General features: G+C 40.0%; 1 protein-coding gene across 4 annotated transcripts in view; it reads right to left on the bottom strand.

Annotated features, from left to right (window-relative positions):
• Sorcs1 (sortilin related VPS10 domain containing receptor 1) overlaps positions 1–15587 on the bottom strand; it is a 534948-nt gene that overhangs the window by 118456 nt on the left and 400905 nt on the right. For all 4 annotated transcript variants that reach the window (XM_052183901.1, XM_052183891.1, XM_052183884.1 and 1 more), the window contains exon 7: positions 1516–1634. In XM_052183901.1, the coding sequence (XP_052039861.1) occupies positions 1516–1634 (119 nt within the window). The remainder of the gene's footprint in view (positions 1–1515; positions 1635–15587) is intronic.

Below are 15587 nucleotides of genomic sequence, written 5' to 3'. Positions count from 1 at the left end.
CTCATAACCTGGTACAGAGGTCCTGTTTGATGGCATCACATCAAACTTGCCTAAGGGTATGTCCAGACAAGTTAGCACAAAGCCAGGTCAGGTTTGGGTTACAAATTAATTCTGAGTCTTTATTTTTTGGAAGAAAACCATGGAAACTGGCACTGTTTTGTCCAAAGCAGGTCAATGAATCTGGAAGGGTCTGCAGGACAAGGGAGTGGTTTCCATCCAGACTTGAAAACTGTGCTGGGTAGAGTAGAAAGCACCTCTGCCAATGTGTCTCTGGAGCAAAGCATGACCTATGTGAGTATCTCAAGGCTGAATGTCAGTGGAGTTTGCATGCTTGGAATGTCAACAAAGCTTGTGGTACATGTTCATCAGACACAGGGGAGTGACTGGAAAGACAAGACACTTTTCACCATTATGTGTGGAGAAGTGATGGATTACAGAAAGTTACTCATATAATTCTAAATGTAGATCTGATGCTGATTTATATGCCAGACTCATGGATTAAAAACTTTTGCCAGAAAACCAGAGATAGGTTTCTGAAAGCATTGAACTAGACACAGTCAACACATGTAAACATTTGAATGTCACCGGAAATTATCCGAGGATTCATTGCACACTTCCCTCAAGAATAAGAAACTGGGGTATGTGTATAAACACTTGGGAAACATTTCAAAATTAGACACATTGATGCTGGGTAGTATTTTTAATCCACAGGATTAGATGTAATTTATTCTTCAAATAAACTTATGTCTAGAATGTACTTCAACTGTAATATGCACACACACACACACACTTAGCAATTATACCTTTGCTGTTCTTACCTTGGAAAGTAATAACATAATTTTTAGACAAGTTGGCCATACAAATCAAAGGTTTTCTTAAGTGCTAAATGAAACAAGGCATGATTAAGGCCTGTCTCCTGTCAGTAATCATGAAATCTCAACTCCTTGAATGGTTTCCCATTCTCTCAGGAGGAGGAATTCATCTATTCTATGTTGCCATGTGCACCACGGTGGTCCCTGACCATACAAGGGGATTATTGGTACATGGCTTCTGTGGTGTCTTGCCCCCACCTCCATCCCTCACACAAGTTCCCTTTCACTGTCTTTCCTTTTAAAGTGATAGTGAAGAGGGGACTGACTGTCTGATCATTCTTCTTATAAGGAAAGATGGACATGGTATCTCCATTTATTGACTAGGCTTTATTTGAAGAAGTAGATAAATAGAAATTTGTATCATTCCTGGTTCAATGCACCAGCTTTTAGGCTGGTTGGCTAATTTCTATAGATTATAGCTGAAGAAGAGCCTGTGAGCCTTCCTCCTCCTTCTACCCTTCTTTCCTCTCTTCCCTTTTCCTCTCTTCCCCTTTTCTGCCCTTTCCCCTCTCTTTCTTCCCTTCCTCCTCTCCAACTCATTTCTTTCTTCCTTTTGATCATGTGTAGGCAGGCAGAAAAGGCTAACACCAGACAGAGACTAGAAATACCTTGAGTCACTGAACAAGAAGTAGGATTTTCTTACCTGAACAAACACATAATCGTCCTGAACAATCAAAGAGTCCGGGTCAATGTAGCCTGGGAAAGGTTTATTTCTGTTGGCTTCAGTGCAGTTCTGCATCCGACAAGTTTGGTATATTGAGTCTGGGAAAGAAGAAGACAAAAGCTTTAGGGTCCAGGTATTTTGTGTTTTCCTTAGGAAGTTAGTGTATTCAAGCCAGCCTCACGAGCTCTCCAAGTGCCCACTCAGTATCACGGCTACTGTTCAAATTGTTGGTGCCATTTTATTAGCATGTCCACCAAGTTTTGTTAGAGAATTCTTCTTTAGTTTTTTCCTCTTCCAAATACCCAAAGAAACGATTTTTTAAAAACTGACAGTAAGACCTGTGATCCTATAGCTATATTTTCATCTTTATAAGAATTCATTTTTACATGTTAATCTTTACTGAAAAGCAGGGAAACACACTTGTGTGCAGTATTTTAAAATCTTAGGTAGAAGTGCCATTGAACTGAAGAATATGATCCTTAGTAAGATAAAGGTGTTTGTTTGTGGCTTGAAAATGAACCACTATTAATGAAACACCTTTAATGATACTCTGGTATGTTTGCAGACAGGAGCCTCTGTCCTCTGAGAGGCTCAACCCAGCAGCTCATTGAAACAGATGCAGAGACCCACAGTCAAACATTGGACAGAGGTCAGGAACTCTTATGGAAGAGCTGGGGAAAGGATTGAACATCCTGAAGGGGATGGGAACCCCACAGGAAGACCAACAGAGTCAACTAAACTGGAACTTTGGGACTCTCAGAGACTGAACCACCAACCAAATAACACACATGGTCTGGACCAACTCCCCCAACACATATGTAGCAGACATGCAGCTCAGTTTCCATGTGGGTCCCTAACAACTGGAGGGGGGTCTACTCAGCCATCTTGTCTGGCCTCAAGGCGAGAGGATTAGTCTAATACTGAAGAGACTCTGGGTACCAAGAGTCTCTTGATGAGGGTACCCAGAGGGCTCCACCCTCTCAGAGAAGAATGGGAGGGGGTAGAGGGAGAGATGTTCTGAGCGGGGCACCTGGAGACAAGGCATCTTTGGGATGGGAAGAAAGAAAGAAAGAAAGAAAGAAAGAAAGAAAGAAAGAAAGAAAGAAAGAAAGAAAGAAAGAAAGAAAGAAAGAAAGAAAGAAAGAAAGAAAGAAAGAAAGAAAGAAAGAAAGAAAGAAAGAGAAAGAAAGGAGGGAGGGAGGGAGGGAGGGAGGGAGGGAAGGAAGGAAGGAAGGAGGGGGAAGGAGGGAGGAAAGGAAGGAAGGAAGAAAGAAAGAAAGAGAAAGAAAGAAAGAAAGAAAGAAAGAAAGAAAGAAAGAAAGAAAGAAAGAAAGAAAAATGAAAGACAACACTGACATTTCCTGTTCAAACCTTTGTTCTCAGTTTAGAGGTGAGGAAATAGAGAGTCAAGTTGTCAACTGAGACGGCACACAGGGACTCATGAATACAACTGCTTCAGTAAATGGTGACTCTTAGGTCAGCTCCAACTCCATTGTTGGACAAATGTTGAATTAGAGAGGCTCTGGCTTTATTGAAATCATGGCAGTATTTACTTAAAATGCCACATTAAAACCTAAAACCACAATAGAATACATTCAAACCATCCTCTGACAATTAAATCTAACTTTCCTACTCTGACTACATGTGTATCTCTCTTATTCTGCCTATGATTTTCTAATCTTTTGATTAATGATAAGGGGCATACCCAACTTCCTGCTTGGTGATAAAGATTTTCCATCTACATTTACTCTCTAAAATTCTCCATCCCGGAGAATTTTTTCAAGTTATCAATAACATTTTCAATTTCAGACCACTTCTACTTATGAAGGCTGTACTGGCTGGTTTTGTGTGTCAACTTGACACAGGCTGGAGTTATCACAGAGAAAGGAGCTTCAGTTGTAGAAGTGTCTCCATGAGATCCAGCTGTGGGGCATTTTCTCAATTGGTGATCAAGGGCGGAGGGCCCATTGTGGGTGATGCCATCCTTGGGCTGGTGGTCTTGGGTTCTATAAGAAAGCAATTTGAGCAAACCAGGGGAAGCAAATCAGTAAGAAACATCCTTCCTTGGCCTCTGCATCAGCTCTTGCTACCTGGCCTGCTTGAGTTCCAGTCTTGACTTGCTTTGGTGATGAACAGTAGTGTGGAAGTGTAAGCTGAATAAACCCTTTCTTCCACAGCTTGCTTCTTAGTCATGATGTTTGTGTAGGAATAGAAACCCAGACTAAGACAAAGACCTTTCATCATTTCTCCCTAAAAGAAATTTAGATGCTTTATCAATGAATGATACTTCTCTTTCTCTGTCTCTCTCTGTCTCTCTCCATCTCTCTGTCTCTGTCTCTCTGTTTCTTTGTCCCTCTGTCTCTCTCTGTCTCTCTCTCTGTCTCTCTCTCTGTGTGTGTGTGTTTTCCTCTCTGCTATATCCCTAATCTAATACTAACACTGTAAGCTAAAAGGTGAATACTCTTTGAAACATATATGCTTATTTAAATGTGTGTTTTCTTATAAAATTGAGGTTGGTACATTGATTTCTAAGACTTTAAAGAGGAATTACAGATATCGCCACAAATGAAGTCTGAGGAGTTCATCATTTAAAAGAAGTAGGGATGGACAAGAGTGTGTTAAGGTGGATGGATATAAGGTCTCACGAAAGACTTCTCTGAAAATTAGCAAAGAAATTCCCAAAACCATCAAGCTATGAGAAACTTGAGTATTCCTGGATTCTGCAAGAAGGGTCAGTAGGGGGCAGCATGCACATTTGGACCAGCTGACCCTTGATGAAGTTGCTGGTAGACTCAATACATGATGCATGCAAAAGTCTTACTTGTAATTGTCCTTCCACAGAAGGCCATATGCCAGCATAGGTCTAAAACCTCACTGCATCTTGGTGAGACCCAAAATTGATTTGAAGGAAACCCTTATACCTATCCTTTCTATTTCCTTTTTAGACATGCCATAGTTCCATTTTATTTATTTATTTATTTATTTATTTACTTACTTACTTATTTTTGCCCAATTAAGATCCTTCTTTTTCCTTAAAAAAAAAAACTTTGGGAATTGTCTTTTTCCAGAACGTTCTTTTCTACAGCACACAAAACCTTTACCTCACACTTTCACAGTCCACTAGACCACTTTTGCCGCTTTTAGCTGTTCCATATTTTTTTAACTTTGCCTAGTGCCACAAAATAAATGAAGGTTACTTTCTCTGAAACCTTGGCTTTGGTTCTAGCTGTAGTGGAGTGCCAGCTGCATAGATGAAAGGAAATCATTTCATCATCCTTAAACTTGCATCCTTCAGCTATTAAGCAGGATAACAATACCAGCCATTTTGTCTGTTAGCTACTATGCAGAATTAGTGTGTGATTAAATAAATAATAAACATGTTTTGAAATTTAAACCTCTATAATGTCAATTATTATAACTATTCATTTCCTCACACTTCCTTTTTTATTTTATTTTATTTTTTCACAGTGATAGAGGAACATAATCAGTCTTTTAAAAAGACCAGTTAAGCCATTGGTGTTCTGTTAAGGAAATCTTCCTATATGCCTATGTATTTGAGACTCATCTCCACTGTCTCCTGTGTAAGTTTTAGTGTATTTGGTTTAATGTGAAGATCCTTGATCCACTTGGAGTTTAGCTTTTGTACAGGAGATAAGAATGATCGTCGACAAAGGAGCTGAAAACATCCAATGGAAAAAGATAGCCTTTTCAACAAATGGTGCTGGTTCAACTGGAGGTCAGCATGCAGAAGAATGCAAATTGATCCATCCTTACCTCCTTGTACTAAGCTCAACTCGAAATGGATCAAGAACCTCCACATAAAGCCAGACACTCTGAAGCTAATAGAAAAGAAACTGGGGAAGACCCTTGAGGACATTGGTACAGGGGGAAATTTCCTGAACAGAACACCAATAGCGTATGCTCTAAGATCAAGAATTGACAAATGGAACCTCATAAAATTACAAAGTTTCTGTAAGGCAAAGGACACCATCAAAAGGACAAATCAGCAACCAACAAATTGGGAAAAGATCTTCACCAACCCTACATCAGATATAGAGCTAATATCCAATATATACAAAGAACTCAAGAAGTTAGACCCCAGAAAACCAAATAACCCTATTAAAAATGGTGTACAGAGCTAAACAAAGAATTTTCACCTGAAGAATTTCAAATGGCTGAGAAGCATCTTAAAAAATGCTCAACTTCATTAGTCATTAGGGAAATGCAAATCAAAACAACCCTGAGATTTCACCTTACACCAGTCAGAATGGCTAGGATTAAAAATTCAGGAGACCGCAGGTGTTGGTAAGGATGTGGAGAAAGAGGAACACTCCTCCACTGCTGGTGGGGTTGCAAACTGGTACAACCACTCTGGAAATCAGTCTGGCGGTTCCTCAGAAAACTGGGCACATCACTTCCGGAGGATCCTGCTATACCACTCCTGTGCATATACCCAGAGGATTCCTCAGCATGTAATAAGGATACATGCTCTACTATGTTCATAGAAGCCCTATTTATAATAGCCAGAAGCTGGAAAGAACCCAGGTATCCCTCAATGGAAGAATGGATGCAAAAAAATGTGGTATATATACACAATGGAGTATATTCAGCCATTAGAAACAATGAATTCATGAAATTCTTAGACAAATGGACGGAGCTGGAGAACATCATACTAAGTGAGGTAATCTGGTCTCAAAATATCAATCATTGTATGCACTCACTAATAAGTGGATATTAGCCTAGAAAATTGGAATATCCTAAACATCATCCACACATTAAATGAGGTACAAGAAGAACAGAGGAGTGGCCCCTGGTTCTGGAAAGACTCAGTGTAACAGTATAGGGCAAAACCAGAACAGGGAAGTGGGAAGGGGTGGATGGGAGAATAAGGGGAGGGAAGGGGGCTTATGTGACTTTCATGGAGTGGGGGGCCTGAAAAGAGGAAATCATTTGAAATGTAAATAAAAAATATATCGAATAATAAAAAAAAAGAATGGGTCAATTTGCATTCTTCTACATTCTAAACCCCAGTTGAACCAGCACCATTTGATGAAAACGCTGTTTTTTTTCCTACTGAATGGTTTTAGCTCCCTTGTCAAATATCAAATGACCACAGGTGTGTGGGTTCAAGATCAAGAATCGACAAATGGGACCTCATAAAATTGCTAAGCTTCTGTAAGGCAACGGACACTGTCAATAGGACAAAATAGCAACTAAAAGATTGGGAAAAGATCTTTACCAATCCTGCATCTGATAGAGGGCTAATATCTAATATCTACAAACAAATCAAGTAGTTAGACTCCAGAGAATCAAATAACCCTATTAAAAAATGAGGTACAGAGCTAAACAAAGAATTTTCAACTAAGGAATGTAAAATAGCTGAGAAACACCTAAGGAAATGTTCAACATCCTTAGTCATGCAAATCAAAACAACTGAGATTCCAACTTACACCAGTCAGAATGGCTAAGATCAAAAACTCAGGTGACAGTTGATGCTGGAGAGGAAGTGGCGAAAGAGGAACACTCCTCCATTACTGGTGGGATTGCAAGCTGGTACAACCACTGTGTAAATGTGTCTGGGGGGTTCCTCAAAAAACTAAACATAGTACTACCTAAGGACCCAGCTATACCACTCCTGGGCATATACTGAAAAGATTCTAGAACATATAACAAGGACACATGCTCCACTATGTTCATACCAGCCTTATTTATAATAGCCAGAAGCTGGCAAGAACCCATATGTCCTTGAACAGAAGAATGGATGCAGAAATGTAGTACATTTACACAATGGAGTACTACAAACAATGAATTAATGAAATTCTTCGGCAAATGTATGGAATTAGAAAATATCATCCCACAGGAGGTAATCCAGTCACATAAGAACACACATGCTATGCACTTGCTGATAAGTGTATATTAGCCCAGAAGCTTGGAATACCCAAGATAAAATTCCCAGATCACATGAAGCTCAAGAAGAAGGAAAACAAAAGTGTGTGTGCTTCAGTCATTCTTAGAAAGGAGAACAAAATACTTATGGGAGGAAATACAGAGACAATGTGCAGAGCAGAGACTGAAGGAATGGCCATCCAGAGACTGCCCCAACTATGCATCCATTCCATATACAGCTACCAAACCCAGCTACTATTGTGGATGCGAACAAGCGCTTGTGGACAGGAGCCTGATAGAGCTGTTTCCTCCGAGGCTCTGCCAGAGCCTGACAGAAGTAGATGCTCTCAGCCAACTACTGGACAGAGCATGGGGTTAGAGAAAGGACTGAAGGAGCTGATGGGGTTTGCAACCCCATAGGAAGAACAACAATATCAACAACAAGACTCCACCCACCCGCCAGAGCTCCCAGGGACTAAGACACCAACCAAGGATTTACACATGGAGGGACCCGTGGCCCCAGCAACATATGTAGCAGAGGACGGCCTTTTCAGGCATCAGAACAGGCCCTTGATCCTGTGAAGGCTTGGTGGATGCCCCAGTGTAGGGAAATTCGAGGATAGGGAGGCAGTAATGGGTGGGGGGTGGGGGTTTAGGGGGTGGGAGGCAGGGGAATACCCTCATAGAAACAAGGGGAGGGGGAAGGGGAGAGGGGGTTTCTGGGAGGACCCTGAAAGGGGATATCATTTGAAATGTAAACTAAAAAATCCAATAAGAAAATGTACACATGCACACAAACAAGACCAGTTAAACTGTTCTTTGCTACACAAGTAAGATACCTGTGTGAGGTTCTCAATCATATTCTGCCCCCTGCCATTCTTCTCTGATCTCTGGGAAAGCCAATACTGTATTTGCTGTCTCAATCTTCTTCCATGAAGAAGCTCCTATATGTGAGGAGTAATCACCTTAGTTCTAAATCTGATTATTCCTCATCCCCTTCACATTGGCTGTTTTAGAACACAGCATTTAAATCTAGTGTTGCTGAATAAGATGTGAGGGGTGGGACCAGACATACAGAAGGAGACTCCCATTCATCTAGACAATAGGGTCTCACTTTGATATGTGGGGACTATTCTAATTCCCTTATCTATAGGAACCAGTATAGTCCAACTCACCTAATGATTGTGACCAGCCTGAAAGAACCTAGTCCCTGATGACATCATTGAGCTGTTGAGTGTACTAAATCTGCCATTGTTCTTCTGCTGCTATGGGATATGATGAAAAAAGAACTGTGGGTATGGTGAACTAAATCAAATGCAGATGTGGGGATTTCCTGGGCTTCCAAGGAGAATGCAACTCCCATTGTGATGATAGAGCTGACATATAATGAGGATTACAGGATGAATACACATCATTAATTCCCTTATAATAGTGTCTGGCAATGTTCTTTATGATCTCAATTTCCTCTTCTAAGATCATGATCGAACGTCGGATGGAAAGACGTTAATATGCACATTATATTTATAGGTCGTGTATAAATTGCAAACCTGAGAGTAGCAGAGCAAACAAAGGAGCATTATTTGTCAAGGTCTGTAACTATTGTTCTCAGCCTTCTTTTTATTTTTTTTTAATATGAGAAAGCATTTAATTGTGGGCTTACTTATAGTTTCATAAGTTTAGTCCATCATCTGGGGGGGGCATGGCAGCATGCAGGCAGGTGCTAGAGCAATAGCTGAGAGCTACATTCTGATAAAGAGACAGACCAACAGACAGACAGACAGACAGATTCTAGGCTTGGCATGGGCTTTGAAACCTCAAAGCCCACCCCCAGTAATACATTTCCTTCAACAAAGCCATATCTTCAAATCCTCCTAATCCTTTCAAATGGCTCCATTCCTTAGTGACTAAGTGTTCAACTCTATAAGCCTATGGGGAGCACTCTTATGCAAAGTACCACTCCCTTTCTATTCAATCTGGGATTCTATCCTATGAGCTGCCACTGCTCACATTCAGGGCTCACATTTCCTTCACAGGAAAACTTCTCAGGAGACACCCTCACAGACACATCCAGTGGTGTGTCTCTCTGGTGGTTCTAAGTCCAGTCGAGTTGACAGTCAAATTCAACCATCACAAGCACTGTTCTGGAAAGATTGGAATGGGATAGTTTACTCTAAAGAAAAACTTGTTCTGAAATTTGTTCTTAGCCTTCCTATGCTGTGAGACTTCAATACAGTTCCTTATATCATGGTAACCCTCAGCCACTAGATTGCTTTTGTTGCTACCTCATAACTGTAATTTTGAAACTGTTATGCATTTTAATATAAATATATGTGCTTTTTGTTGCTATTAGGTGACCCCTGTAAAAGGGTCTTTCAAACCCCAAAGAGGTTGCAGCCCACAGGTTGAGAACTGCTGTTCTATAGGCTAAGTATTCTAGTGAATGTTCACAGGTATGTAGTACAGTTAATGACCCCAACACTACATTCAATAATATATCAACTGATTTTCATGTACAGAGAGTAAAGTTGGTTGGGTATAGAATAGCAGAACATGGCAGGGGCTTGGGGGGAGTGACTTGTTTGGCATGGCTCCAGCTTGGCTTCACTTTTATACATTACATGAAATCTCCACATGTCTTGGTTGACTTTTATGAACCAGAATTTAGTTTCTTCTGCTCAAGTATCAATGAGGATATGTACACACAACTGAGAGCACTCATAAATTCACCCTCCTGCACAGTACTCTTGCAAAGTGGAGCAAGTTACAGAAGACTATATCCTTGGAGCTCAGCTTTGCTTCTTGAGGATTTCATGTCAGGAAATCATTATGTGATGAGAAGATTCAGTCACTCGTATATTTTTCAGAAAGTGTTCAATAAGGCCTAGCATGGTCCTTTCTTTGGGAGGGAAAAGGAACGACATGGAAACCTAGAGCCCTGATAGGATGTCTGAAAGCACATGAAATGGAAGAAGACAATTGAACCCACAAAGTTGTCCCTTGACATCCACATGTGCTTCCAGGCACACAGGATCCCTACTGTTAATTTTTAAGTGCTTAAAGAGTTTTTAATGCGTGCGTGTGCATGTGAGTGTGCATGTGCGCGTGCGCGTGTGTGTGTGTGTGTGTGTGTGTGTGTGTGTGTGTGTGTGTATGTGTGTGTGTTTATCTGAAAGTATCCAAAGAGGCAAGAGGATCCCTTGGAGCTAGAGTTATATATGTCTGTGATCACCCCCCATATGTGCCTCGGTACTCAATGCTGGTCCTCTGTAATAGCAGCAAGTCTCTTAACCACTGAGCCACTGGGCCATTCCCAGAAGTGTTTAACAATACTTAAAAAAATAGATAAAAGAAAGAGGTAATAAGTAAATTGTGAAACATTCAATTCACTATTAAATTTCTACTTCTAAGATGGAATACTTAAAAATTGTATATGATAAAGACAAATTACCAATTAATAATATTTGATCAACTTTTGGCTTTGGAAATTATTCCTTAGTTTTCGTAATGTTCAAATAAAATGAGAGTGTGTAGAAAGTGCCCATATTCTAAACCAGCTTGGTAACTTTTTTGTCTTTCTAAAATTGTTTCCAAATAAAAGCTTTTAAAAATAGGATGGCACAATATTATAGTGCAGACCCACTTTTTGGCAAGCTGCATATATGGACATCATTCTACGTGTGGCTTGGCAAGAATGCGAATAAAACATACATGAGATGTCAACAGTCATTGCCAGGCAGTAAGTGAAAAGATGGAACACTGGGAAATTAAGTTGATGATCCAGCACTTCTCACCCGGGTGGGTGCAGGTCATCCTGGGCTTGTGACAAAGCAGTTTCTTCTACTTCCTGATTCTGTGTCCTCTTTCCTCTGGTTCAGCTGTACAGTGAGCCATCTTTGATCTATCTGAACATTACAAGGTAGGTAATACAAGCTAAGCAACACAAAGAAAGCCTCAAAATTTGCCTTCTGTTTCTGCTCAGGATGGCTAAAAGTGAAATTTAAAAACTGAAGGATAAGTGATCTGTTTTGGGCTGCCCGTCTGGTCATGGTTTTAGTTTTCCCCCTTTCTCCTTCTAATAGAAATGAAAAGAAATTGGCTGCAATTCATCATGAGGGACCAATCGCTCTCATTCCCCTTGAGGTTTGCTGTAATAGCATTAAGTATGAAGAACTCTCTCCATATTCTATTCTGGTGAGTATGTGATGAGATTCCATAGGAAGTCTCATGTAATTTGGCATTAATTAATGTCAATTAATGTATGCAACTGCTACATGCTAGAATTAATTTCATTACCTCTCTCACACAGATGTTTTTCTTGCTGCAGGTAATTAGGGTACTGCACAGTTCTTTTCAGATATCTTCACTCTGCAACAGCTGCTGTGTGGAGTGACGTACTCCCCATCTACCACAAACCAGTGCTGACATGGAGAGGAGATGCTGCCTTTAAAAGCCAGGCTCCGCATTGAGGAATGAGAAGTTAAGTTCAGACCAAGGCTGCTCTCAAGGTAAACCTAGACAGACTACTCGGCCTCTTGATCTAATTCATAGTATGGAAAGAGATGCTGTCCATATTGACACTATTTGTGACAAAACAGATCTTGGTTCTCCGGTGTTAGTCTGGTTCCTGGTTAGACTGTGCTCAGGTTACAAGACGTACTGTTTTATTTAAATCTTCTTGCTTTAATCACCAGTATTTCTCCCTGATTCTGAGGAAATCTACTATATTTGTGTTAGTTGGATTCACTATTTTATTGGCTTGCGGTTGGCATTGCTTACCCTCCAGCTGGGACCATAAAATTTCTTTAACAGCCAAAGCAATGTTGAGGAGATAGAAAAAACAGGAGCCATCTTATCACTTAACTTTTACATCTATTGTAATAATAATAATAACAACAACAACAATAATAATAATACACTGTATTGAGGTATATTTGTAGTAAACAATGATAGGTCCCACCCAAGCTAATACCACACACTCATGGTTAATGATCTTGAACAAAGAAACCAAAAATAAAAAAGAGAGAAGGAATCTTCTGTTAAGTAGTGGGCTATTCAAGTTCAGATGGATAAAATCAGATTTTTGTTTCATATCATATATAAATAACAACTCAAAATTTATTAAAGATTTTAATAATGATACAGTAAAACTACTAGAAGGAAGTATAGGTGTAGAGGGATTTTAATGCAGCAATATGGCTATTCTAGCAGGGGAATCATATCTAATGAGCCAGGTCTATATGACCTAACTGGAATGAAGACATACCATGCACCTTTAATCTCTCTGGCTGAACAGACACTCCCTTAGTAAGCATCTTTAAGGTAAAACTAATCTGTAGAAGGAAGCAGCTATGTTTGAAAGTACTATCTAACTGAGGGACAGACAAAATGATGAATCAGAGGAAGATTTGACAGAATGAGTCATAGATAGGATAGGTCCAACTTTCACAAGAATGGCACAGGAAAGACCAGTGCAGGGAGAGAAGGTCAGTCAACTGGGAGTCACTGCAGTGAGTGCAGTTCAGGGAAGATCAGTTCATTCATGAATTCATGAAGTGTAGTACAAGTCAGCAGAGGCCATTGGAGCCAGAGAATAGAAGGAGCCAGAGAATTAGAACAAATTCTCAGAGTTTATTTGAAGCCAAGCAGATCAATTTAATAAAAAACGGAGAGAGGCCAGATTGATTCAGTCAGCTTGGAGAAGAGTTTGTGCCAGAAGAACTGAGTCAAACCAGCTAGAGTTCAGAAAGAACTAGAAAGGGTGAGCTTATTCAGCAGTAAGCCTGTGAGAGGAAAATTACATGTGGATGATAAAAGACATATTTACAATGGGGAATATTTTTTACACCATTGGTCTGAGCAAAGATTTTTCCAAAGCAGAAAAGAAAAACAAAAACAAAAACAAAACAACAGCAACAACAAAACAAACCAGAAAGCATCTATATGTTAAAGAAAATAGCTACTATAAATATAAGTTATAGCCTGAAAGATAATATTTGCAAACCATACATGTGATAAAGAGCAAATACTGAAAATCTGTATAAGGAGCACAGACAATGAGAAAACGAATGACCAAGAAGGAGGCAGGAAGGATACCAGTGCTCAGTGCACTCTTTCCTTTATACTTACGAAGGGACTCCCATCAGACATGATTCAGTCTTCAACCTCAGTATCACTGGGAGTGGACTGCGAGATTTTTAAAATTCAGTATCAAGGACAAAATCTCTCTCTCTCTCTCTCTCTCTCTCTCTCTCTCTCTCTCTCTCTCTCTCTCCATTTCTCTCCGTCTCTGTCTCTCTGTCTCTGTCTCCATTTTTCTATCTCTCTCTGTCTCTGTCTCTCTTTCTATCTCTCTCTCTATTTCTCTATATGTCTCTCTCTGTCTCTGTCTCTCTATCTCTGTCTTAATTTCTCTATCTGTCTCTCTCTGTCTCTATCTCTCTCTGTATCTCTCTCTCCCTTTCTTTCTCTCTCATTGCCTCCTGCTTGTGACTCAGTTGTCAGTGCTCAGCTACTGATCCTACATCATGTCTTCCTCCCTGCCACCATGCTCCCCACCATGATGATCACAGGTTCACCTACAACAACAAGGCCACAAGTCTTAATCCTTCCAAAACAGTTCTACCAACTAGGACCAAGCATTCAAATATATGAGACTGTGAGGAACATTCTCATTCAAACTACCACAGAGAGCAAGTCATTGGTAAGAGTTATCTAAACAGGATTGACATTCATCTTCTAGGGGCTGTGAGTTAGCCAATGTATATACCAGAAACAGAATTGATTGGTCAAATGATTAAGAACATTCATACACTTTTCTATATTACATGTTAATTTATATCCCTACCAATGGTGCACCTAGGCTCCATTCTCCCCACATGCTTCCTGATAAGTATCTGCTCCATGATGATAATGGATTTTGTGTTAGTCATGACTTTATTGCATTGTGGGTTTCCCTTGGATCTCCTTCCTGGATAGTGGTTATGAACATTTTGCCTGTTGATCATATGCACCTTTTCTTGAGAATTGTCTTTCTAAATAGGTCCTAAAGCTATTTAATTAGGCTACTTGTATTCTCATTACTGAAGTGACATCTTTATAGATTTTGGGTATTCTCTCTTTATCAAATGTTTGGTTTGCAAATATTTTCTTCAAGCCTTCAACTTGTCTCTTATTAGAGTCACTGTTTAAAAAAAAATTACAATAAGGCCTCTCTCTCTCTTCTCTCTTCTCTCTCTCTCTCTCTCTCTCTCTCTCTCTCTCTCTCTCTCTCTCTCTGAATCCTGCTGCATGTGGATCAAATGTAAACTCTCAGTTACTGCTCCAGCATCATGTCTGCCTTCCTGCTACCATGCTCGCCACTGTAGTGATCATGGAATCATCCTATAAATCTGTAAATAAGACCTCAATGAAATGCCTTATTTTATAAGCCGCCTTGATCATGCTGACTCCTCTCAGTGATAGAACAGTGAGCATGGAATTACTGGCCCTTTGAAGTTTTGTTTGCTTCAGTCCATGGCTCTGAGAAAGTCACAGTGTCAGAGGCCTGAGGTAGCTGGTCACATTCTCTCCACAATCAAGAAGACGGCAGTGATAGATTGCTGTGTTCAGCTCACTTTCTCCTTCTTTTGCAGTGTGGCATTCCAGTCATGAGAACAGTGTTGGCCAAAGTGGGCCAGCCTTCAGCCTCAATACGCTAATCAAGACAGTAGTCTTGGAAAGACCAAGTTGACAACTAATTGCCCCAGAGACACACTCTCAAAAGATAGAAAATTCCAGACAAGAGGATATTCAGTGACTTCTTACATAGAGTGGCAGCCATGATAATTGCTACTGTTTCAAAAGTGCTAGGTGCTTATATTTAAAAATTTTCACAACAAAAATGTAACTTATGAGAGGCAATGGAATTTCCTAGAGTTATTTAATGATCCTACATTAGAGATGCAAATAAGAACACTCTAGGTTGGGAGAAATAGTTTGAGAATAAGAGCACCTGTTGCACAAGCATGAAGATCAAAGTTGTATTCTTAGCATTTGTGTAACAAGCTGTGTGTTCCATAATTTCTGCTTCTGGCTTCTACCCACAGATTGATGTAAACACATGTGCATACACATATATACATACATACATACGCACACACAAATATAAATAAAATAAAAAAATAAAA

Source organism: Apodemus sylvaticus, chromosome 1 (assembly GCF_947179515.1).
Source record: "Apodemus sylvaticus chromosome 1, mApoSyl1.1, whole genome shotgun sequence".
Classification (NCBI taxonomy): Eukaryota; Metazoa; Chordata; class Mammalia; order Rodentia; family Muridae; genus Apodemus; species Apodemus sylvaticus.
The sequence above is the reverse complement of the archived record's forward strand: the minus strand, read 5'-3'. Positions and strand labels throughout refer to the sequence as shown.